Here is a 26,146-nt window from a genome sequence, read left to right as displayed (position 1 = left end):
AGAAGCTTTTTAGTTTGATGTAGTCCCACTTTTTCATTTTTTTAATTTTGTTTTCCTTGCCTGAGGATATGAATCCAGGAAAAATTAAAGATCTTCCAATTTTTAAGTGGCCATATAGTAATCCAAGTATATAGATTTAAAAATTTTAAATTAAATTGTTGATTGTGGTCAAATATACATAACATAAAATTTTCCATGTTACCATTTTTAAGTGTTTAGTTCAGTGGCATTAGCACATTCACAATGTTGTGCAACCATCACCATCATCCATCTCCAGAACTCTTTTCGTCTTGCATTGAGTCTCTGACCCCACTAAACATGCATTCCCCTTTTCTCCCACCCCCTCAGCCTCTGGTAACTACTGTTCTACTTGTAAATCTATGAATTTGGCTATTCCAGCGATCCTATGTAAATGGAATCATATGAGGGTGAGCAGAATACATGCCCCCAAAATATGGCACTTTGGAATGTGGATTTTGAGCTGAAGGCAATCAGGACCCAGCAGACTCAAGAAAAACTTTCCCCTTTCCCCTAACTGCCTAAAAGAATTTAGATGGGGGCCTGACTCAGAGACAGAGCTATTACCAGAGATAACTTTTGATCTGAAAGAGCCATCTGCGTGGCAAGGCAAACACCTAATCCCCAAGCTTCTGCTCTTATCGCCTGTGAGTTACCCTCCTCACCTCTGAAGCTCCAGGCCCTTATCCCATTCCTTAGTGCAGCATGTCATGTAAGCCTCAGCTGACCAACTTATTTTTGGGTCTGATTGTCTTTGTGGGGCCCCCAGGCCTATGTAATTAAATTTGTTTTTCTCCTGTTAGTCTACCATGAACCAATTTACCAGCCAAAGAACCTAGAAGGGTAGAGGAAAAAATTTTCCTCCCCAATACATACAGTATTTATTCTTTGTCCTTTTGACTTACTTCGCTTAGTACAATTCCTCAAGGTTCATCCATATTGTAGCATGTGTCAGAATTTCCTTTCTTTTTAAGGATAAGTAATATTCTATTGTACATATATACTACATTTTGTTTATGTACTCATCCATCAATGGACATGTGGATTGTTTCTACCTTTGGCTACTGAGAATAATAACCCTATGAATATTGGTGTACAGATATCTGTTTGAATATCTGCTTTCAATTATTTTGGGAATATATCCAGAAATGGAATTACTGGATCATACAGTAATTATGTTTAACTTCTGAGAAATCTCCATCCTGTTTTCCACAACAGCTGCACCATTTTACATTCCCACCAGCAGCGCCTCAGAGTTCTGATTGATGGTTTTTGATATTAGCCATCCTGATGGGTGTGAATTATTATGTCATCTGTGGTTTTGCTTGCATTTCCCAGTGATTAGTGATGTTGAGCACCTTCTCAAAATGGTATTTATTGGCCATTTGTATATCTTCTCTGGGGTAATGTCTACTCAAGTCCTTTGTCCATTCTTTTTAAAATTTATTTTTTAGATTGTGGCCAAAAACAACAAAATTAACCATCTATACAATTTTTATGTGTGTCACTCGGTGGCGTTAAGTACATCCATATTGTTGTGCAATTCATATGGAACCACAGAAGACCTCAAATAGCCAAAGCAATCCTGAGAAGGAAGAATAAAGTAGGGGGCATGACATGACTTCTCTGACCACAGCAGGCCAGGAGGCCCTGCAATGACCACAAGCTCTGCTAAAATCAAACATCTTTTTTCTCATGTTTTGTACAAAAGTGAGGTAGGGGCAGTGGCAGCTTCCACAGATCTAGAAGTGGGTGGTAACTCCGTGGGTCTCCAAGAGGACATCCATCATGATGTCGGGTGTGTTGCAGATCTTGGCCAGCTCAGCATGATCCTTGGTACTCACAGGTTGCGGTTGAGCAGCTCCTGGCCCACGACTTTCTGCAGGGCATTGTGCAGGATGCGTTGGCCCATGTGTGACATCCAGAAGGCACAGGGTTGAGGCCAGCATAGTGGGGTGGGATGCTGGTCAGTGCATTCTGCCGCATCGGCAGCTGTGGGTAGGTCTTCTCCTGTGTGGGCAGCAGGAGCCCGATGCCCCCAGCCAGGGTGAAGAACTACATGTTATGCTTGTTCTTCCACATAGCCCCTCAGCAGCCCCCCTACTCCCACTCCCAGGAAGGGACCCTCCGTAAGGTGTTCACGTGGGCCCCCACGTGCAAGTCGGCCCAGTGCATGCCCCGAAGCATTCCTTGGCTTCCGGCAGGTACTAGTGCACTATGATGTTGTGGTCATGCTGGATAACAGGAAGCCCAGCTGGGCACTGTCCAACATGATGGCCATGCTGTACTCCTCCAAGGATCGGCATCCTGTGACACGAGGTTCAATGTCTTACTCTCCTCCTGGTAGCAAGCACAGCAGCAAGATGCTCATCATTACGTCTGCAGCCAGGATGAAGCTCTTGACACTGCTCATCTGGTGGATGTAGAGCTGGGTGTTAATGAAGGCCATGCCTTTCAGCTTGCTGGCCCACAGGCTCCACAGGGCTTCTGGCCAATGGCCAACACCAGGGCCACTGCAGTGGGACAGTGCGGTCACAGGCCCCTTCTGCTCCTTCTCGTACAGGACCTTGAACTTGTTCTTGGTCAGGGGCTGTCCAAGCTTGGGTACCACCTAGGTCACAACCACAATTAATATCTGCCCGCAGCATATGACCTCCTCCCCCAGCATGAGGCGGGTCCAACAGCCATGTAGCCCTTCAGGCCTGACACGTCTTCTTGCTGCACAGCAACACTGTCTTCATGTGCATCAGGTGCTCCCACTCTTTCATCTCGATCCTGGCATTGGGGATGGCCTCCCAGCTGACTGGGAGATGAGCTGAGTAGAGAAGGCCTCCTGCTGGGGGTGGGTGTACTGGTCATCTCTCTCAGTGGTCTCAAACACCTTCTCTTCACCCATCATGTGCAAGATGCGGGTGCATGGCATGCTGGTGGTGACAGTGCACACCTTGGGCTCCACATGGTAAGCCACGTGGTGCGCCGTGCAGCACAGCGGGATCTTCCTGACAGGCCATGGGGCGTCACAGGACAAGTAGGCAGGCTCACCTTGATTGCTGCAGTACAGGAAGCCAAGGGAGCAGTAGATATTGTGGAATGGGATGAAGGAGTCGATAGGGCCATCAATGCCCATGGGACGCAGCCTAAGGGTGCCATGGTCAGTTACCAGGAGCCATTGGGTTAAGAGGGGCCACAAATTGCATCTGATTAGCCATAAATGTCCTCAGTAGCAAACCACACCACATGGCCCCGGGCCCCACCTCTCTCCTCAGTGCTGCTGCCTTCTCCCTTCTTTTTGGACAGCTTTGGCTGCTTCTGCTGAGGTTGATGCTGTCAGGGACTTCCCTGAAGCAAACTTTGAGGTTTCCCTGGCTAAGCTGCTAGTCACAGGGGAAGCAGCTCCTAGTCCTCATGCACCAGCAGGTAAGGCCTGCTTTGGTGGCTCCCTAGGGCCACCAGCAGGATCTCCTTGACAAGGAGCAGCTCCCTTGACATGTGGCCTCCTCCTTACTGGCCGCGCCCTGCATGGTGGGCTGACCTAAGGAGCTGTCCACCAGGATGCCCTGCCCCATGGGGAAGTTCCTCACCAGAAACACCAGCTGCCAGTCAGGAACTGGTAGACCTCCACGGTGCTAGTTCTCCAGCACCAACAGGTGCCAGGGCCTGGGCTCTGCTGGGAAGTGGGTGGGGTCCCTGTCAGGGTGGGAGGGGCTGCTCTGTGGGGCTCCTCCTTCCTGGGGCTGAACAGAGGGCCTGTGTCCCCATACAGCATCTCCTCCTCCTCATCCACCATGGGGCTGGTCCCGAGCCCTGGCCCTCCACTCTGATCCACTGCAGTCCCCTGCTCATCACAGGTCTGCCTGGTGGCTCTTGGTGGTGTACATGCCACTGACATCACGGTACACGCAGTGTGATTGCCTTGGACTGGTGATGCAGGGGTGACTTCTGCAGTGCCAGGCAGGTGGCCCTGTATTCATCGCTCTTGAGCAGGAAAATGGTGCCATGGCCCTTGGCACTCATGACCACGCAGGGGTTGGTCATGATGCACTGCATGATGGGGAGCCCAGGTCCACTGGGACGAAGTGCAGCTGGTTCACCCCTTCCAACAGGAGGATGCCTAGCAGTGACACTTGCATGATGGAGCGATTATCCCCACTGTTGCCAGCAAAGATGTGGGGCCCTGCAGGACAAAAACCACTGGTGTCCAGCTCCGTGATCTCCTACCCTGTCTGCAGGATCATGGCAATCATCCTGGCTCAGAGTAAGGAACCTGTCTTCCCTTGCCTTATCTGCTTCAGGGGTGCTGGGCTCCTGCTCTGCCCCCTTCCCTTGGGGGTCTCCTCCTGCTCCTTACACAGGGGCAATGACCGTCCACATGTCAAAGCTGCTAGGGAGTTCAAAAGCCATCACCACCTGGGGCTGGATGCTCTCTGCAGCATCGACAGCCGGACCACACCACCGTCTCCAGGCCCAGCTCTAGACTGTTCTGAAACTTCAGCGAGAAAGGAGGGCTTGCCCATGGTTTGTGCTGGCACAGGGTCTCAAATTGAGACTGCAGTCACATACCTTAAAGGAGTAAGTGGCCAGCTGTGTGCCTGACTGGGCCTTTTTGCTGTAAACCTCAATCTCAGCCACCTTGTCCTGCGGCACTGACTTGCCCCCTGACCGGCCCACTGTGGGGTCCATCTGTTTCTACTCTGAGGGTGGTTCTTCCTTGTCCATAGCCTCAGGGATGGCACTGGCAGGGGCTCCTGCTGTTTCTCTGTGTACTTGAGGAGGGAGTTGCCCAGGCGAGAGCCAAGGAACAGGTACCCAGGCTCCATGGTGACCATACTGGTGGTGAGGACACTGGCAGCAGCCTCACTGAAGTGGAAGGCCTGGACACTGCACATGCCATTGGTGCTGAGGGTCAGTACATAGGTCTTGCTGCCCTTGAGGGAGATGGCCATCTTGTCATATGAGATAAAGGCTGCTTGGGCACAGTCAAGGGTATCCTCATGCCCTCCTGTTGTACAGGGGGAAGGTGGTGGTGCAGTGGTGAGTTCCTTGAGGGCCACATCATATACAGGCATGCTCTGGTTCAGGCATAGCAGTGAGTTGCCAGCAAAGACCACCACCCCACCTGTGGGCTTGGGCACAGCCAGGGCCTGGGTGCAATGGGAGGGCAGGCTGGTGAGGGATCAGATGATGGAGTAGACCTTCTGTGTGATGTTCAGTGAAACGGCCATGATGGTGCACGTGTCCTGCCACACAGGCACTTCCCTAGGCCAGGTCTAGTTGGGCTTGGACAGGACTAGCAGGGAGGGCTGGTAGTAGCCATGCAGAAACTGTAGGTCCATGATGTTGAAGAACTTCTCATCCAGGGCCTGCATGCTGTTGATGTAGGTGGGCAGGAAGCTGGATCTCTGCCCCTCACCCCTTCATGCTCCTTGACAAGGCTGTCTCTGCTGAAGGCAAGACCACCGGCTGCCAGTTGTAGATGAGCATGGCTGCACAGCGCCCATCAGGGGCCACCTGCACCCTCGGTGTGTGCATGTTCTGCATGAACCCATCCTGCAGCTCAGGCCTCTCAAAATAGTAAGGGTGAGGATTAATAATGTTGGTGACTTTTGAATCACTGTACTGTATACTTGCAACTAATATAGGATCATATATCGACTATACTGCAATTTAAAAAATTGAAAAAAAATTATTGGGTAATTATTTGACTTAAGATTTTTATTTCTTTAACTGTTAAAGAGTTTTTCTCATAATTACTGAACTGATACAGGCTCAAGACAACATACAAAAACTTGGTGACATCTCGAGAAAATGCAAGAATACACCAAGGAGGGGAAAATATGTAATTCTACCACCCAGAAACAACAATCAACATTTTTTATATAAAAATATCATGTCTCCTAAAGATTCTACTCCAAAACAACTAGACCTAATATCTGAAGTCAGCAAAGTTGCAGGATACAAAATTAATACACAGTAATTTGTTGTATTCGTATACACTAACGATGAACTAGAAGAAAGAGAAATCAGGAAAACAATTCCATTCACAATTGCATCAAAAAAAAAAATCTAGGAATAAACCTAACCAAGGAAGTGAAAGACCTATACTCTGAAATCTGTAAGACTTATGAGAGAAATTAAGGAAGATACCAATAAATGGAAACACATTCTGTGTTCATGGCTAGGAAGAATTAATAGTCAAAATGGCCATCCTGCCAAAAGCAATCTACAGATTCAATGCAATCTCTACCAAAATGCCAGCAGCATTCTTCAACGAACTAGAGCAAAGAGTTCTAAAATTCATATGGAACCACAAAAGACCCCAAATAGCCAAAGCAATCCTGAGAAGGAAGAATGAAGTGGGTGGGATTATATGCTCCCCAACTTCAAGCTCTACTACAAAGCCACAGTAAACAAGACAATTCGGTACTGGCACAAGAACAGACCCATAGACCAATGGAACACACTAGAGAGCCCAGATATAAACCCAAGCATTCATGGTCAATTAATATATGATAAAGGAGCCATGGATATACAATGGGGAAATGACAGCCTCTTCAACAGCTGGTGTTGGCAAAACTGGACAGTTACATGTAAGATAATGAAACTGGATGACTGTCTAACCCCACACACAAAAGTAAACTCAAAATGGATCAAAGACCTGAATGTAAGTCATGAAACCATAAAACTCTTAGAAGATAACATATACAAAAGTCTCCTGAATATAAACATGAGCAACTTTTGCCTGAACGCATCTCCTTGGGCAAGAGAAACAAAATAAAAAATGAACAAATGGGACTACATCATGCTAAAAGCTTCTGTACAGCAAAAGACACCATCAGAAGAACCAAAAGGCATCCTACAGTATGGGAGAATATATTTATAAATGACATATCTGACAAGGGGTTAACATCCAAAATATATAAAGAACTCACATGCCTCAACACCCAAAAAACAAATAACCCTATTAAAAAATGGGCAGAGGATATGAACAGACAGTTCTCCAAAGAAGAAATTCAGATGGCCAACAGGCATGTGAAAAGACACTCCACATCGCTAATTATCAGGGAAATGCAAATTAAAACCACAATGAGATATCACCTCACACCAGTTAGGATGGCCACCATCCAAAAGACAAACAACAACAAATGCTGGCAAGGATGTGGAGAAAGGGGAATCCTCCTACACTGCTGGTGGGAATGTAAATTAGTTCAACTACTGTGAGAAGCAGTATGGAGGTTCTTCAAAAAACTAAAAATAGAAATACCATTTGACCCAGAAATTCCACTCCTAGGAATTTACCCTAAGAATGCAGCAGCCCAGTTTGAAAAAGACATGTGCATCCCTGTGTTTATCGCAGCACTATTTACAATAGCCAAAAAATGGAAGTCACCTAAGTATCCATCAGTAGATGAATGGATAAAGAAGATGTGGTACATATACACAGTGGTATATTATTCAGCCATAAGAAGAAAACAATTCCTACCATTTGCAACAACATGGATGGAGCTCGAGGGTATTATGCTCAGTGAAATAAGCCAGTCTGAGAAAGACAAGTACCAAATGATTTCACTCATCTGTGGAGCATAAGAACAAAGCAAAAACTAAAGGAAAAAAACAGCAGCAGACTCACAGAATCCAAGAATGGACTAACAGTTGCCAAAGGGAAAGGGGACTAGGGTAGGAGGTGGGTGAGAAGGGAGGGAGAAGGGGAATAAGGGACATTATGATTAGCACACATGGTGTAGAGGGGGTGCACAAGGAAGGCAGTATAGCACAGAGAAGACAAGTAGTGACTCTACAGCATCTTACTACGCTGATGGACAGTGACTGTAATGGGGTATGTGGTGGGGACTTGATAATGGGGGTAATCTAGTAACCACAATGTTGCTCATGTAATTGTATGTTAATGATACCAAAAAAAGAAAAAAATCATGTCTCTCTCACTACACTGATGGGCAGTGACTGCAATGGTGTATTGGGGGGAACTCAATAAGGGTGAATGTTTTTCTTGTGAAATCTTTGTAAGACTGTATATCAATGATACCTTAATAAGAAAATCATGTCTCTTTTGTGTGCATAAATTTTCCCTTAAAGTTGTATTCTATTTCATATACATTAAAAAATATATTCTATATTTAAATGCTAATTTTGATATAAATTTAAACTTACAGGAGGAAAGTTGTAAGAATAGCACAAAGAATCACCACATACCATTCACCCAGATTTACTGCATTCTTTTTAAAATCAGTTGTATATTATGAATATTTTTCCATGTCAATAGACATGATTACCATCATAGCCAACATTTACTGCTGGCTAGGTGAGTTCTTTACTTGCCCTTACTTCTGCTATTCCTACAATGACCCTGAGATGAAAACCATTTTCATCCATGAAAACATTAGGCCTTAGTTAGATATTTCCAGTATTTCACCTTACAATCCTTCATTAAAGGTCTCTGATCCCTAATTGTGTACCTCTTGCTTAGGTTTTTGATGCCATCTGTAAATAGGTATCCACAAAATCCCTCAAGTCCACTGACAGAGCAGAAAAGGAAGACCACAATTGTCATAGAACCTTAAACCTGTGTTCCACTAGTGGGCCACATAATGACTCATGATGCACAACTATATTTTTTAAATCTAATCACCCTGTGAATAGCCTAACAATACTGCCTTTTTTAATGATTCAGAGTTACCTCGTCAACTGTAAAACACCCTACTCTGTAATCCTATTGGATATTTAAAATATGTATGCACCCTATGTTTATAGCAGCATTATTCATAACAGCCAAAAGGTGGAAGCAACCCTGTGTCCACTGACAGGTGAATGGATAAACAAAATGTGGTGCAGGAGCACAATGGAATTATTCGGCCTTAGAAAGGAAGAAAATTCTGGCACATGCTTCAACATGGATGAGCCTTGAGGACACAGTGCTCAGTGAAATAAACCAGTGACAAAAGGGAAATAATGTGTGACTCCACTTAGATGAGGTCCCAGAGTCGTCACACTCAGAGAGACAAAGTAGGATGGCAGTTGCCATGGGCTCAGGGGAGAGCAGCATGGAGAGCTATCATTTAATGGGAACAGAATTTCAAACAGTTATGGTTTAATGGGTACAGAGTTTCATCTTTTTGTAAGAGTAAGACTTCTGGAGACTGGTTATGCAACAAAGTGAATATACACAATGCCACTGAACTGTACACTTAAAAACTTTAAAGATGGTAAATTTTATGTGGTGAATTTTACCACAATTAAAAAAAATTTTAATTTATAAACATGATATGCATATCAACTTCATATTAAAGCATGAGAAACAAGCCTCAGGAACAGGGAATGATGGCTCTGAGAGGCGCAGTAAGATGATCCAAGGAGATGACAGTGAGCTGACAGAGCACAGGAGGCTGTTGGCAAGAGGGCATCTTTGCCAAGGGCCTGTAGACCAGGTGTGGAGGCCTTGACATTTTTCCAGTAGGAAAGGGAAGGAAGCCTGAGGCCCTGAAGCCAGTAGGACTGCCATCCCCTCAACTTCCCCTTGAAAGCTTCCTGTGTTAACTGTCACCCTGTGGCCCCCTGCTCCTACCCCTTGACCAGAGAAGTTCTGCCTCTGAGGAAGGTATTATTAGTTCCTTAACTTTGGGGTTGAGATATTACAGAATCAGAGCCCATTTACTGAGTGCCTACTGTATATCCTGTACAAAATGTTTTACATACATTATTTCCAATTATTAGTTTCATGGTAACCCTATGAATGATGTTTTTGTGATTCATGTCTTACCAATGAGGAGACTGAAGTCCTGCAAGATTAAGTAACTTATTCAAGGATACACAATAAGGAGCTAAATTCTTTCTATTATACCCTGAGGTCTATAAAATGATTTAAAAAAAAAAGTAAGATGCTTACAGAAACTAGCATCTTTTAAAAGCCCCCATAAGGTATCAGAGACCAAAATGTACTGTCTATCAAGCAACTCAGGATCGCCCCAAAATAGTAATTGCTAATATTGATTGAGCATTTAGTACAGGTTGGGAACTTGACTAAACTCTAATTACATTACCATATTTAATATCCAATATCCTGGAGTGGTATGTGTAAGCGTGCCCACCTTCTGAAACTGCTACTGCTTTATTGTTTTAAGCATCAGAAACACATTTCTGGAATTTTAAGGCAGAACTTGGTTGGAACTCTAATTCATTGCTGCCCTTGTTTTCCATGATCCTAACCCTAAAAACACAGGAAGGTATTCCAGCACCAAAACAGCCACTGAAAATGTGAGTTGGTAGTAGAAAGGCATTCGTTTATTCAACAAGTAGATTTTGAGTGTCTTTGTTTGCCAGGCCAAACCTCATGTTCTCCCAGTATGCCTCAAAACAGAAACAGAATAAAAAACCCAAAACCAAAAATTAAACATAAAAACCAGAAAGTCTCCATCTAGCATTTAAGAGGGCTCAGGCTACCACCTGGATTTGGATTCCTGGTAGCAAGTACAATACTGACTTTCAAAATTTTATCCTTATAAAATCAGTACTATGAACCTTTACTAAATGTCGTTCCAACTGAAAAAGCCCACTTAAATAAATACTGTGCTATTCTGCCTTTATAATAACCTTATAAAAGAACTTTGTCTTTAAATTATATATTTTAAATATGCACAAAATTTATTTTTCCTCCCATTCCTGTTTCTTTTCATTTCTTTTCCTTTTGCTAGATGGGGCAGTCACTGTTAAGTTTCTCAGTCCCTCTGGAAATATTCTGCATATACTAGCGTTGGGGCAGAAAAGTTTTTCTTCTACTTTTCTAGGTTCTTTGGCTGATCTAATAATTAAATTGACATAGGAGATTACCCGGCAAAAAACAAATTTAATTTTCCACTTAAGGGAGCTCCATTAAGATATGAGACCCAAAAGCAGTCAGGTATTTGAAGCGTAAATGGCATCCTGAGCAAGGAATGGGATAAGGGGTGGGGGGCTTCAAAGGACAGGAGGCTAAGAAGAGCATAAATTTGATGATCAATTGTTTGCCCTGCCACGCAGACACATCTTTCAGTTAAAAAGTTATCTCTGGTAACAGCTCTCTTTTTTGGCCAGGCCCTTTACCTAAAATAAATTTTTCTAAGCAATGAAATGCGACGTAAGAGTTTTCCTTCAGCTCAAAAGAATCTACCTGCGAAACAGGCGTATTTTGGAGTCACATATTCTGCTCCCCTTCAAAAGCTCATATGCATCTTTACCCATGTGGGTGTGGACGCTTCCCCCGAAGCTACAGTGGGTCTTAAATAATAGCATAGCCATTTACATTTTTCTGCACTTCTATTTCTTTCACTTAATATGCTTAGAGCCGATTCCACATTAGTACATAAATAACTACTTTGCTTTCTAGAGATGACAGGTTATTCCCCGGAAATGATGGATTCTTATTCACCAGGTTATTCTCTGGTCTCCTGGCTTAAGAATAGAAAAACAAGTCTTTCTGTCTCCGAGTCAGTCTGAAGTTACTAGGAATCCCCGTTCTGCCCACCTCTCGAAGTTGTTGGGAGGGGAAAAAATCCCTTAACCCGCTACGATGTGGCATCGGTAACCCCAAACCGAGTGGCCGGAGGAGCCGGGCCGGGGTGCCCCCGGAGACGGCGTCCACCCTTCCGGGTACCCAAAGGCCCGGCATGGAAGGCAGGTGAGGGCGGGCGGGCCAAGGGGCTGGACACCCGCGACCGCACGCTTCCATCTTCCCGTCCGCGTCGGGGCGCCCGAGTGGGGGCTGCCATTTTGGACATTTGGCTACCTACACCGTGGAGGAAGACACCTGGGCATCCCCCGGCAGCCATCTTTTACAAGAAGTCTACGCTGCAGTCATTGCGCTTAGATCACCGCGTTCCCCAGGAACAGAGAAGCCTCTCGCGTCTGGCACAACCACAAAGGAAGCAGGCATCTTGTACGGCAAAACTCTCCATTTCCGGGATCGAGGTGCTGATGTGACAAGGTAAGTGCAAACCAACATAGGCGACTCTCACGCCCTCTGGCGGCGGTGGCCGGGCAGCGGCGCCATCTCTGACCTGGGGGGGATTCTGCTTCCGGGTCTGCTCGGGCGGGGCCTTGATGCCTCGCCTAGCCGGAACGAGGCCGGTGTTGAATCTGGGCCTGCGCACTGAGCGAAAGGGGCGGGGCGGCGCGGCGAGGGGAGGGGATGGGGACATACCTGCTGATCCATCCCACGGCCCAGTGAGACACTTATTACTGTTACCATTTACAGGTGAGGTCCATTTACAGGTGAAGAAACGGTCTCACCGTTCTTGCAGGCCTGCTAGATCCAGGTAGTGATGGGATTAGAGATCCCCCTTCCCCCCTTTCTGTAAAATGAGCTAACATTTATTCTGGGGGATTGTTGCGAGGATTAAATGTTTCCAGAATACAGTCCGGGTGCTTGATAACAGTTTCTTCTCCGTTGATAATAGTAATAACATAATAACAACCACATGCCATGCACACTTCATGTGCACTCACTACAAGTCTTTGAGGCAGGTGGTGTCAGGCTTTCCCGTTTTACAAAGGCTGCAAGGGAAGCTGGGGACTGGTTTGGTCTAGAAAGCATAGGTATGTAATGGAGTACTATGCAGCCCTTACAAAGAATAAAGCAGTGCTGTTATGGCATGAGCTCCAAGATTATATTTATCACATATAAGTAGGATTGTGTTAGGCTGCAAATAACAATGACCTTCTATAGTGGCTTAGACAAGGGTTAATCTGTTTCGTACAATAAGTAATGTGTGCCGTCAGGGACAAAGATGCCATTTTAAACTTAAAAACTTTTAAAACAATCGTATAAAAAGTGCATAAAACATTAATGTTCAATTTGCTGAATTACTGTAATGTGGATATTTATGTAACTACCTGTTAGGAGAGTGTTGCTAGCATCCCAGAAGCTCCCCCTGTATTCCCTTACCATTCACAAACCCTTCCCATCCTCTAGAATTAACCGCTCTCCTGACATTTATGGGAAACACTTCTCTGCCTTTAGAACAGTGGGTCTCAAAGTGGGGTCCCTGGATCAGCCATATCAGCATCAACTAGGAGTTTTTTTTAAATGAAAGTTCCCAGTCCCAACCCAACTCTACTTAATTGGAAACTCTGGAATGGGTCCCAGCCATTTCTGGTTTTAACAAACCTTCTAGATGATTCTGATGTATGCTCAAATTTGAGAACCATTGCTTCATTAGCCACCATGCAAGTGTGCATCTGTGAACAATACAGTAGTTTCTCTGGGTATGATGAATGTATATAAATATACAATATTGTGTAGCATGTGTTCTTTAATGCCTGCTTCTCTTAATATTTATATTTTGTTTTTATAGTAAAATATATTACTTTCAGAAAAGTGCCAATGTTGTAAGTGTGCAGGTGAATTATGAACTGTTTAATGAATTATCACAAGGTAATCACACTTATGTAACCACCGCTCAAATCAGGAGAAAGAACATTCCCAGACTCCTGAATTCCCCCTGGTCCTGTTATCTCCCTTCCTCCCACAGGCAAACACTACTGTTTTAAGAATATTTGCACGTGCCTATCTTTAAAGCAGTAGAGTGGTGAAAAGAGATTTTATCCAGTAACTACTGACAGTAGGGGAAAGAGCTGAGCAGTGTTCTGATTTGTGCTGAGGTAACTGGGCATTTTAGAGGAGCAGAATAGGGAAGCGGGGAGAGTGGGGCTCAAGTGGAAAATTACAAAGACTGACTCACCACTGTATAATCTTTGTGGTAGCTAGCTTCCAGAATGGTCCCCAACAATCCCCACCTCCTGGCACTCATATGCTTGCATAATCCCTCCTACATTTTACTGGGGTGGGCCTGTCACCAGTAAAACATGGCAGAAGTGATGGTATGTTGTTTCTGAGATTATGTTACAGAATACACTGTGGCTCTGCCTTGGTTGCTGTCTCTCTCTGACACCTTCTGTCAATAGATATAAAAAGCCAATAGTCACGTGAGTGAGCCCTCAGCCTGGTCTACAGTCTCTGAAGACTTGACTAGGTCTAAAGGATCTACTCCAAGCCCACTGAAATGGTTGTTGGCAGGAGGCATCAGTTTCTTTTCTCAGGCTTGATCATGACTTGGTTTACCCTAGAGTAAATGATCAGAGATACAGACAGAGAGACTGTGACCAATATGTAAGTTATCCAGGGGAAACTGGAAATTTGAAACTCCTGGATCATTCTGGAATATCTGCTGTATGCTTGTCACTTGGTGGTAAAAATCAAATTGATTATTTGAGACCTGGTGGAACTTCCTAGTTTATAACTGCCTGCTGTCAAAGCAACTCTCCTATATTGCATTTTAGTAATGACTATGTTAAAATGTTTAACACTATCCTTTCTTACATTGTTCATGGTAAGACAGAAGATCAGGTTTCTAGTCCCAGTTCCACTCTTAAATAGCTGTGTAATTTGGGGTAAGCCACCCTCTCTGGACCTGAATTTCATACCTAAAATATAAGGATTAGATTGGTGTCCCTAATGCTACTTTTTGTCTGTGAATATCTGGGATTGTATTCAACAGCCTGGGATAGTGGAAAGAGCTTATTTGGAGTCAGTCTAGGTTTCCAAACAACCTGATATTTACTGGCTTTGATACTTAAGTTTAATCAGCTATAAAACGGGGTAATAATATTTATAATGAAAAGTTCAGTTATCCATTTAATCAATGTTTATTGACCACCAATGTACCACATGCTTGGACCCTGGGATGAAGAATCTAGAAAACATCCCTGCCTTCAGCTTACCTTCTGTAATAGTTTATTGCTCCTGTAACAAAGTTCTGTAAATTTACCAGTTCAAACAACACAAATTTATTGTCTCGAGGACAGAATTCTGAAATGGGTCTCCCTGGGATAAAGGCAAGGTGTTCTTGTCTTGTCTGATGTTTCTTAGAGTTGCACTGAGATAACATGCATTTTCAGCAGTTCTGTGGCAATACCATAGAAGTGAGCTGCCCTTCTGGGTGTATCATGTTAGTGGGTACATGATGTCACTATGGGTTTTTATATGTCTTATAATTGGTAATGTTAACCTACGTTACTTGGTTAAGGTGGTATCTGCCAGGATTCTCCACTGTAAACAACTATTTTCCCCTTTGTAATACTAAATATTCTAGCGGAGATACTTTAATATTGTGTAGGTATACTGTTTTGCTCAAACTTTTGCGTAGGCTTTTACTTTCTCCGTTTGAGCTAAATTTTATTGTTTCAAGGAGCAGAGATGCCAGTGTTAAAGCAGGGGGAGACTGGCAGGAAGAGAGCTCATTGTTAAAGGCCAGTTTTTTTTTTAATGCAAACATTTAGTAACTCAGAACATATTCAATATTAATTTAACATTATATTGCCTACTATGTTCCAGGGACCTTGTTAGGAGGTGGGATTTCAGGGGTGAACAAGAAAAATGCATTATGCAAGGTAATTTCTTTTTCCCACTCTTTTCTCTTTTGCACTTTCTTTCTTTCTTTTTATTTTGGTATTATTAATATACAATTACATGAGCAACATTGTGGTTACTAGATTCCCCCCATTATCAAGTCCCCACCACATACCCCATTACAGTCACTGTCCGTCGGCGTAGTAAGATGCTATAGTCACTACTTGTCTTCTCTGCTATACTGCCTTCCCCGTGCCCCGCCCCCTACGTTATTTGTGCCAATTGTAATGCCGGTAAAGGCCAGTTTTTACAAGAAATTGGTTAAAGTAAATTGTGTGCAATCAGGCGTCCCGCGGGCCGCCCGTTGCCCTGGAGACGGCGGGTCCTTCCTCCCTGGGCGCCGCCATCTTGTGGCGCGAGCCTGGGTCCAGTGAGCAGCTGCGCGGTGGCCGCAGGAGGGGCGGCGGCGGCGCTTGGCGCTTGGCGCGGCCTGAAGCTCAGCTCGGTCCCGGTCATGGAGGCGCCCGCCGCCCGCCTGTTCCTGCTCTTGCTGCTGGGGGCTTGGGCCCCAGCGCCGGGCAGCGGCTCCCCGGAGGCACCTCTGCTGGTCAACGAGGACGTGAAGCGCACAGTGGACCTCAGCAGCCACCTGGCCAAGGTGACGGCCGAGGTGGTCCTGGCGCACCCGGGCGGCGGCTCCACCGCCCGCGCCGCCTCCTTCCTCCTGGCCCTGGAGCCCGAGCTCGAGGCCCGGCTGGCGCACCTCGGCGTGCAGGTGAGTGCGCGCCGGCCTCGGACCCCGCGCCGCGCCCCTATCGGCCTCCGAGGAGTGTGGAGTCCCGGACGTCCGGGTCCGCGGGGCGGTAGCTCCACGGCGGCCCGCGCACGCCGGCCCCGCCGCTCGGACACGTCAGCGTAAGCCTGCTGCGACGCGGGCTGCGCTCACGTGGGCGGCCGCGCGGGGTTCGCGACCCGCCACTCCGCGCAGCGAGCCTCTTCCCTGGCACGGGGCCTCGGACCAGTAACGCTCTCACCCCCGGTAAGACGGGGTACCAGCCGCCCCCGCCAGGGCCCAGCAGGGTGCCCTCGTGGGCGGAACTTCCCCTCATTTCCCACGATTAGGGTGGTAGCCCAACGGGAGGACGAATAAATGAGCTAAAATGAATTTTAGGCCCTGAATGCAGTGTTTGGCCCCCTGGAGGTGCTTCTTTCCAGCCGTCCTCCATTACAGTCAGATGTCACATAGCTTATTTTCAAGTAATCATCTGAACCCGTTGATAACATACTTAAGATTGCTAGTGAACGCTTTTTTTTTTTTTTAAATAATTATTTTTTATTGAAGGGTAGTTGACGCACAGTATTACATTACATTAGTTTCAAGTGTACAACACAGTGGTAAAACATTTATATACATAATTCTAGGTTCCAGCTATCACCCTACCAAGCTGTTACAATATATTGACTATATTCCTTAGGCTATACATTACATCCCGGTTACTTATTTATTTTACCATTGGAAGTCTGTCCTTTTTTTTTTTTTTTTTTTTTTTTTTTGTGAGGGCATCTCTCATATTTATTGATCAAATGGTTGTTAACGACAATAAAATTCTGTATAGGGGAGTCAATGCTCAATGCACAATCATTAATCCACCCCAAGCCTAATTTTCGTCAGTCTCCAATCTTCTGAGGCATAACAAACAGGTTCTTACATGGAGAACAAATTCTTACATAATGAATAAGTTACATAGTGAACACTACAAGGGCAGTCATCACAGAAACTTTCGGTTTTGCTCATGCATTATGAACTCTAAACAGTTCAAATATGAATACTCATTTGGTTTTTATACTTGATTTATATGTGGATACCACATTTCTCTCTTTATTATTATTATTTTTAATAAAATGCTGAAGTGGTAGGTAGATACAAGATAAAGGTAGAAAACATAGTTTAGTGTTGTAAGAGAGCAAATGTAGATGATCAGGTGTGTGCCTGTAGACTATGTGTTAATCCAAGCTAGACCAGGGCAATAAAACATCCACGTATGCAGAAGATTTCTCTCAGAACAGGGAGGGTGAGGTTCTAAGCCTCACCTCTGTTGTTCCCCAATTTCTCACCTGATGGCCCCCCTGCGACTGTGCCTGTCTTAGGTTGTTCCTCCCTTGAGGAATCTTACCCGTCTCTGGCTAACCAGTCATCTTCCAGGGCCATACAGGGAAATGTGAAGTTGGTAAGTGAGAGGGAAGCCTTATTGTTTGAAAAGGTTAGCTTTTTAATTCTTTGCATATTTATGCCCTGTGGCTTCTATGCCCAGCATTTGTCTTGAGGTATCTTTACCACTTGGAAGAATTATGATAGTCGGTAAATTTGATATGAGGCACGAATTCTATTTAAGGGTTGTAATTAGGAAGGAAGAAGAAAAGCTATAGAAGTAGCAGGCGGAAGAAAACATGGGAAGATTGATTATTTCTTTGACATATCTTCTTGTAGAGTAACTTCAGCATGTATAGGTTTTAAGCTACTACTTAAATTGCACACACACATTAACATAATAGGAGTATAGTTACATAACCAAAGCATATCTGTAATTACCAGCCATCTCCAGTGAAACCAAGAAAACCAGTTAGGCACCTTAGGCATTTGTGAAAACTTATCTATGATATGGTGGATATTGTCCAACTGAACTTGAACAGTCTGAGAGAAATCAGTCAAATTAAAACAACCCATTCCTGGGGACTGTTCACATGCCATATGTTCTTTTAACAGTAAATAGTCTGTAGTTGTAAGACTTTGGAGCGCTACAATTTGCACTTCTCCAAATTCTTGGTTGAGTTCTAACAGTATAGATCCAGTCAAATTTGTTGTTTTACTGTATGCACAGGCCAGCTTAGATATCTCCTTCCTCATTCCCATGGCAAGTCCAGGAACTGGTGGGATGAGTGCATCTACAGCTGTAGCAGTGCGTGGATCTTTGTTGGGGTTTTTTGATGATCATCTTCTGGCATGAGTCTTCCAGAGAGTGCAGATGTTGGAAGTTCTTTTTCATATCGTATCTTAGTTCATTTTCGGGGTAGCCCAATTAGGCTTTGATCCTCTGTATAAACACAAACAGACCCTTTGCCTACACTTTTATATGCCCTTTATACCCTTGTGTAGAACTCGTTGGAGGTTACCACACAGGAACTGCCCTTTTTTTTTTTGCTTTGTTTTTGGTATCACTAATCTACACTTACATGACGAATATTATGTTTACTAGGCTCTCCCCTATACCAGGTCTCCCCTATAAACCCCTTTACAGTCACTGTCCATCAGCATAGCAAAATGTTGTAGAATCACTACTTGCCTTCTCTGTGTTGTATAGCCCTCCCTTTTCTCCTACCCCCCCATGCATGTTAATCTTAATACCCCCCTACTTCTCCCCCCTTATCCCTCCCTACCCACTCATCCTCCCCAGTCCCTTTCCCTTTAGTACCTGTTAGTCCATTCTTGAGTTCTGTGATTCTGCTGCTGTTTTGTTCCTTCAGTTTTTCCTTTGTTCTTATATTCCACAGATAAGTGAAATCATTTGGTATTTCTCTTTCTCCGCTTGGCTTGTTTCACTGAGCATAATACCCTCCAGCTCCATCCATGTTGCTGCAAATGGTTGGATTTGCCCTTTTCTTATGGCTGAGTAGTATTCCATTGTGTATATGTACCACATCTTCTTTATCCAGTCATCTATTGATGGACATTTAGGTTGCTTCCAATTCTTGGCTATTGTAAATAGTGCTGCAATAAACATAGGGGTGCATCTGTCTTTCTCAAACTTGATTGCTGCATTCTTAGGGTAAATTGCTAGGAGTGGAATTCCTTGGTCAAATGGTAAGTCTGTTTTGAGCATTTTGATGTACCTCCAATACTGCTTTCCACAATGGTTGAACTAACTTACATTCCCACCAGCAGTGTAGGAGGGTTCCCCTTTCTCCACAGCCTCGCCAACATTTGTTGTTGTTTGTCTTTTGGATGGCAGCCATCCTTACTGGTGTGAGGTGATACCTCATTGTAGTTTTAATTTGCATTTCTCTGATAATTAGCGATGTGGAGCATCTTTTCATGTGTCTGTTGGCCATCTGTATTTCTTTTTTGGAGAACTGTCTGTTCAGTTCCTCTGCCCATTTTTTAATTGGGTTATTTGTTTTTTGTTTGTTGAGGTGTGTGAGCTCTTTATATATTCTGGACGTCAAGCCTTTATCGGATGTGTCATTTTCAAATATATTCTCCCATACTGTAGGGATCCTTCTTGTTCTATTGATGGTGTCTTTTGCTGTACAGAAGCTTTTCAGCTTAATATAGTCCCACTTACTCATTTTTGCTGTTGTTTTCCTTGCCCGGGGAGATATGTTCAAGAAGAGGTCACTCATGTTTATGTCTAAGAGGTTTTTGCCTATGTTTTCTTCCAAGAGTTTAATGGTTTCATGGCTTACATTCAGGTCTTTGATCCATTTTGAGTTTACTTTTGTATATGGGGTTAGACAATGGTCCAGTTTCATTCTCCTACATGTAGCTGTCCAGTTTTGCCAGCACCACCTGTTGAAGAGACTGTCATTTCGCCATTGTATGTCCATGGCTCCTTTATCAAATATTAATTGACCATATATATTCTGGGTTAATGTCTGGATTCTCTAGTCTGTTCCATTGGTCTGTGGCTCTGCTCTTGTGCCAGTACCAAATTGTCTTGATTACTATGGCTTTATAGTTGGGGAGTGAGATCCCCCCTACTTTATTCTTCTTTCTCAGGATTGCTTTGGCTATTTGGGGTCTTTGGTGTTTCCATATGAATTTTTGAATTATTTGTTCCAGTTCATTGAAGAATGTTGCTGGTAGTTTCATTGGGATTGCATCAAATCTGTATATTGCTTTGGGCAGGATGGCCATTTTGACAATATTAATTCTTCCTAGCCACGAGCATGGGATGAGTTTCCATCTGTTAGTGTCCCCTTTAATTTCTCTTAAGAGTGACTTGTAGTTTTCAGAGTATAAGTCTTTCACTTCTTTGGTTAGGTTTATTCCTAGGTATTTTATTTTTTTTGATGCAATTGTGAATGGAGTTGTTTTCCTGATTTCTCTTTCTGTTGGTTCATTGTTAGTATATAGGAAAGCCACAGATTTCTGTGTGTTGATTTTGTATCCTGCAACTTTGCTGTATTCCGATATCAGTTCTAGTAGTTTTGGGGTGGAGTCTTTAGGGTTTTTTATGTACAGTATCATGTCATCTGCAAATAGTGACAGTTTAACTTCTTCTTTACCAATCTGGATTCCTTGTATTTCTTTATTTTGTCTGATTGCCGTGGCTAGGACCTCCAGTACTATGTTAAATAACAGTGGAGAGAGTGGGCATCCCTGTCTAGTTCCCGATCTCAGAGGAAATGCTTTCAGCTTTTCGCTGTTCAATATAATGTTGGCTGTGGGTTTATCATAGATGGCCTTTATTATGTTGAGGTACTTGCCCTCTATTCCCATTTTGCTGAGAGTTTTTAACATGAATGGATGTTGAACTTTGTCAAATGCTTTTTCAGCATCTGTGGAGATGATCATGTGGTTTTTGTCTTTCTTTTTGTTGATGTGGTGGATGATGTTGATGGACTTTCGAATGTTGTACCATCCTTGCATCCCTGGGATGAATCCCACTTGGTCATGGTGTATGATCCTTTTGATGTATTTTTGAATTCTGTTTGCTAATATTTTGTTGAGTATTTTTGCATCTACGTTCATCAGGGATATTGGTCTGTAGTTTTCTTTTTTGGTGGGGTCTTTGCCTGGTTTTGGTATTAGGGTGATGTTAGCTTCATAGAATGAGTTTGGGAGTATCCCCTCCTCCTCTATTTTTTGGAAAACTCTAAGGAGAATGGGTATTATGTCTTCCCTGTATGTCTGATAAAATTCCGAGGTAAATCCATCTGGCCCGGGGGTTTTGTTCTTTGGTAGTTTTTTGATTACCGCTTCAAGTTCGTTGCTGGTTATTGGTCTGTTTAGATTTTCTGTTTCTTCCTGGGTCAGTCTTGGAAGGTTATATTTTTCTAGGAAGTTGTCCATTTCTCCTAGGTTCCCCAGCTTGTTAGCATATAGGTTTTCATAGTATTCTCCAATAATTCTTTGCATTTCCGTGGGGTCCGTCGTGATTTTTCCTTTCTCGTTTCTGATACTGTTGATTTGTGTTGACTCTCTTTTCTTCTTAATAAGTCTGGCTAGAGGCTTATCTATTTTGTTTATTTTCTCGAAGAACCAGCTCTTGGTTTCATTGATTTTTGCTATTGTTTTATTCTTCTCAATTTTATTTATTTCTTCTCTGATCTTTATTATGTCCCTCCTTCTGCTGACCTTAGGCCTCATCTGTTCTTCTTTTTCCAATTTCGATAATTGTGACATTAGACCATTCATTTGGGATTGCACTTCCTTTTTTAAATATGCTTGGATTGCTATATACTTTCCTCTTAAGACTGCTTTTGCTGCGTCCCACAGAAGTTGGGGCTTAGTGTTGTTGTTGTCATTTGTTTCCATATATTGCTGGATCTCCATTTTGATTTGGTCATTGATCCATTGATTATTTAGGAGCGTGTTGTTAAGCCTCCATGTGTTTGTGAGCCTCTTTGCTTTCTTTGTACAGTTTATTTCTAGTTTTATGCCTTTGTGGTCTGAAAAGTTGGTTGGTAGGATTTCAATCTTTTGGAATTTTCTGAGGCTCTTTTTGTGGCCTAGTATGTGGTCTATTCTGGAGAATGTTCCATGTGCACTTGAGAAGAATGTATATCCCGCTGCTTTTGGATGTAGAGTTCTATAGATGTCTATTAGGTCCATCTGCTCTACTGTGTTGTTCAGTGCTTCCGTGTCCTTACTTATTTTCTGCCCAGTGGATCTATCCTTTGGGGTGAGTGGTGTGTTGAAGTCTCCTAGAATGAATGCATTGCAGTCTATATCCCCCTTTAGTTCTGTTAGTATTTGTTTCACATATGCTGGTGCTCCTGTGTTGGGTGCATATATATTTAGAATGGTTATATCCTCTTGTTTGACTGAGCCCTTTATCATTATGTAGTGTCCTTCTTTATCTCTTGTTACTTTCTTTGTTTTGAAGTCTATTTTGTCTGATATTAGTACTGCAACCCCTGCTTTTTTCTCACTGTTGTTTGCTTGAAATATGTTTTTCCATCCCTTGACTTTTAGTCTGTACATGTCTTTGGGTTTGAGGTGAGTTTCTTGTAAGCAGCATATAGATGGGTCTTGCTTTTTTATCCATTCTGTTACTCTGTGTCTTTTGATTGGTGCATTCAACCCATTAACATTTAGGGTGACTATTGAAAGATATGTACTTATTGCCATTGCAGGCTTTAAATTCGTGGTTACCAAAGGTTCAAGGTTAGCCTCTTTAGTATCTTACTGCCTAACTTAGCTCGTTTATTGAGCTGTTATATACACTGTCTGGAGATTCTTTTCTTCTCTCCCTTCTTGTTCCTCCTCCTCGATTCTTCATATGTTGGGTGTTTTGTGCTGTGCTCTTTCTAGGAGTGCTCCCATCTAGAGCAGTCCCTGTAAGATGTTCTGTAGAGGTGGTTTGTGGAAAGCAAATTCCCTCAGCTTTTGTTTGTCTGGGAATTGTTTAATCCCACCGTCATATTTGAATGATAGTCGTGCTGGATACAGTATCCTTGGTTCAAGGCCCTTCTGTTTCATTGTATTAAATATATCATGCCATTCTCTTCTGGCCTGTAGGGTTTCTGTTGAGAAATCTGACGTTAGCCTGATGGGTTTTCCTTTATAGGTGACCTTTTTCTCTCTAGCTGCCTTTAACACTCTTTCCTTGTCCTTGATCTTTGCCATTTTAATTATTATGTGTCTTGGTGTTGCCCTTCTTGGATCCTTTCTGTTGGGGGTTCTGTGTATTTCCGTGGCCTGTTTGATTACTTCCTCCCCCAGTGTGGGGAAGTTTTCAGCAATTATTTCTTCTAAGATACTTTCCATCTCTTTTCCTCTCTCTTCTTCTTCTGGGACCCCTATAATACGGATATTGTTCCTTTTGGATTGGTCACACAGTTCTCTTAATATTGTTTCATTCCTGGAGATCCTTTTGTCTCTCTCTATGTCAGCTTCTATGCGTTCCTGTTCTCTGATTTCAATTCCATCAATGGCCTCTTGCATTCTATCCATTCTGCTTATAAACCCTTCCAGAGTTTGTTTCATTTCTGCGATCTCCTTTCTGGCATTTGTGATCTCCTTCCGGACTTCATCCCATTTCTCTTGCGTATTTCTCTGCATCTCTGTCAGCATGTTTATGATTCTTATTTTGAATTCTTTTTCAGGAAGACTGGTTAGGTCTGTCTCCTTCTCTGGTGTTGTCTCTGTGATCTTTGTCTGCCTGTAGCTTTGCCTTTTCATGGTGATAGGAATAGTCTGCAGAACTGGGACGAGTGACGGCTGGAAGGACTTCCTTTCTTGGTTTGTGGCACTCCTCTCCTGGGAGAACAGCGACCTCTAGTGGCTTGTGGTGGGCAGCTGCGCGCAGACAGGGTTTCTGCTTCCTGCCCGGCTGCTATGGAGTTAATCTCCGCTGTTGCTGTGGGCGTGGCCTGGCTCGGGCAGCTACTCCAAAATGGTGGAGTCGCGTTGGAGCAGGAGCTGCTGGGAGGCTATTTATCTCCGTAAGGGGCCTCCCTGCTCCCTGCAGCCCAGGTGTTAGGGTGCCCAGAGATCCCGGATTCCCTACCTCTGGATTAAGTGACCCGCCCTGCCCCTTTAAGACTTCCAAAAAGCACCCGCCAAAACAAAACAACGACCACCAAAAAAAAGAAAAAAAAATTTTTTAATTAAAAAAAAAGTTTTTAATTAAAAAAAAAAAGGTGGTTGTTCGTTTTTCTTTATTCTCCGGTGCCAGCCTCAGGCCTCTGCTCACCGGTCTTTCTGCCCTTTTTCCCTAGTATTGGGGTCCCTATCCCTTTAAGACTTCCAAAAAGCGCTCGCCAAAACAAAACAGCAAAAAAGCAAAAAAAAAAATGGTCGCGCGCTTTTCTAATGTCCTCCAACACCCGGCCTCCAGTGCCCGCTCACTGTTCTTGCTGTCCTGTTTTCCTAGTATCGAGCTCCCTGCACTCTGGCCCGGATGGCTGGGGCTGGGTGTTCGGCAGTCCTGGGCTCCGTCTCCCTCCCGCTCTGCCTGCTCTTCTCCCGCCGGGAGCTGGGGGGAGGCGCGCTCGGCTCCCGCGGGGCCGGGGCTTGTATCTTACCCCCTTGGCGAGGCGCTGGGTTCTCTCAGGTGCGGATGTGGTCTGGATATTGTCCTGTGTCCTCTGGTCTTTATTCTAGGAAGGGTTGTCTTTGTTATATTTTCATAGATATATGCGGTTTTGGGAGGAGATTTCCGCTGCTCTACTCACGCCGCCATCTTCCGCCCCCTCACTAGTGAACGCTTTTTAAAGTTTTGTCTGTTAAAGTTAGTTTAAAAAAATCATACGCGTGATATAGCTATTTTAAACTATGTGGAAATGTTAAGTCCAGTGCTCACCAATTTTCCTTCTTAAACTGGCTGGTAAGTTTGCTCGTGTACTTGCAGGCATTTCCGTGACCGCATTTACAACTCCCAAGGGAAGAAAATGTTGGTTTATGTATACCAACGTTTTGTTGTTTTTTTTAATTACTATTTTTATTAAACAGCATCCATTAAGCGATCACCCAGTTATTTGTTGGGAGAAGAGTCATTTACAGTGCTGTGTTTCTTTTGATTACAGCTTACTGTCTGACTGAATCTGGAGCTGTAAAGCTGGGTTTATAGATATTATACTTCTGAAATGACCCCTATCCCCTTTCATGCCTTGTCCATGATGAAGTGCACAGTTTTACTCAAAGGCGTGTGGAAAGATGGATTAAACTTCATTTAAATTTATGCTGCCTCCTTCGAATGTTTTGGATTTGAAATCCCATTCTTTTATAAAAGCTAGTCTTGAGTTAATGAGGTTGTGGGGGTATAATGAGACCACAGCAGAAGCTAACCTGCTCTCATCCTGGAGAACGCTTACAAGCTGGATTACTGCACTGATTTGTTACTGAGAATCTATTTTGTGTGAGGTATTGTGGTAGGTATTTTACGCACATTTCTCATTTCACCCTCATAACCTCTGAGGTGTAGGTTTACTGTAGGCAAGGAGTCTGTAGTCTTGTAGGGCAGGTTGTTTAAATCTGAGGTCTTAGAGTGATGACTGCCTCAGGGCTTAGGTTAGTTTGTTTCAAACTTTGTGCAAGTGTTTTTCACTGTGCCTTCCACCTTGCCTGTTCTGACCTAGATAGCTGTGAGGTAGGGGTATAGACCTGCATTGGGATCACCAGATTAGAATCACCTGCTAGTTTTGCAGGCCAAGAGAGAAATGAGTTAAATGGGTTTATGTGCTCCTTCACATCTCTATCCCAATGGGAAACAACCTGATGATACACTTAATAAAGAGGGCCTATTTTCTAACAATTGATGTGGAGGCTTTGGTGAGGTTGCTAGAAATTTTTTCAGTGAATGATCCTCAACCCTATGTGTAGAATTTTAGGAACTGGTAGAAGGAACCATGGTGATCATTGATGAAGAGCTAGTTGTTCTTCGTCTTCTTACTGCCAAGGACCAGTCTTTGTAGTTTTCCTCTCATATGCATCTTGCATTTGAGATCTTTTGTCTCTCTAATCTTGTATTAGATAATGAATATTAAGACAAATCAACATGTAACTGAATA

General features: G+C 43.8%; 1 protein-coding gene and 1 pseudogene across 1 annotated transcript in view; one reads left to right on the top strand and one right to left on the bottom strand.

Moving 5' to 3' along the window:
* Positions 1–1,760: 1,760 nt before the first annotated feature.
* On the bottom strand, positions 1,761–12,203 carry LOC118925503 (cleavage and polyadenylation specificity factor subunit 1-like; annotated as a pseudogene).
* Positions 12,204–15,807: 3,604 nt separating this feature from the next.
* RPN1 (ribophorin I) overlaps positions 15,808–26,146 on the top strand; it is a 45,353-nt gene continuing 35,014 nt past the window's right edge. The window contains exon 1 of the mRNA XM_036911543.2: positions 15,808–16,187. Within this exon, the coding sequence (XP_036767438.1) occupies positions 15,927–16,187 (261 nt within the window). The 5' untranslated portion in view covers positions 15,808–15,926. The remainder of the gene's footprint in view (positions 16,188–26,146) is intronic.

Source organism: Manis pentadactyla, chromosome 1 (assembly GCF_030020395.1).
Source record: "Manis pentadactyla isolate mManPen7 chromosome 1, mManPen7.hap1, whole genome shotgun sequence".
NCBI lineage: Eukaryota > Metazoa > Chordata > Mammalia > Pholidota > Manidae > Manis > Manis pentadactyla.
The sequence above is the reverse complement of the archived record's forward strand: the minus strand, read 5'-3'. Positions and strand labels throughout refer to the sequence as shown.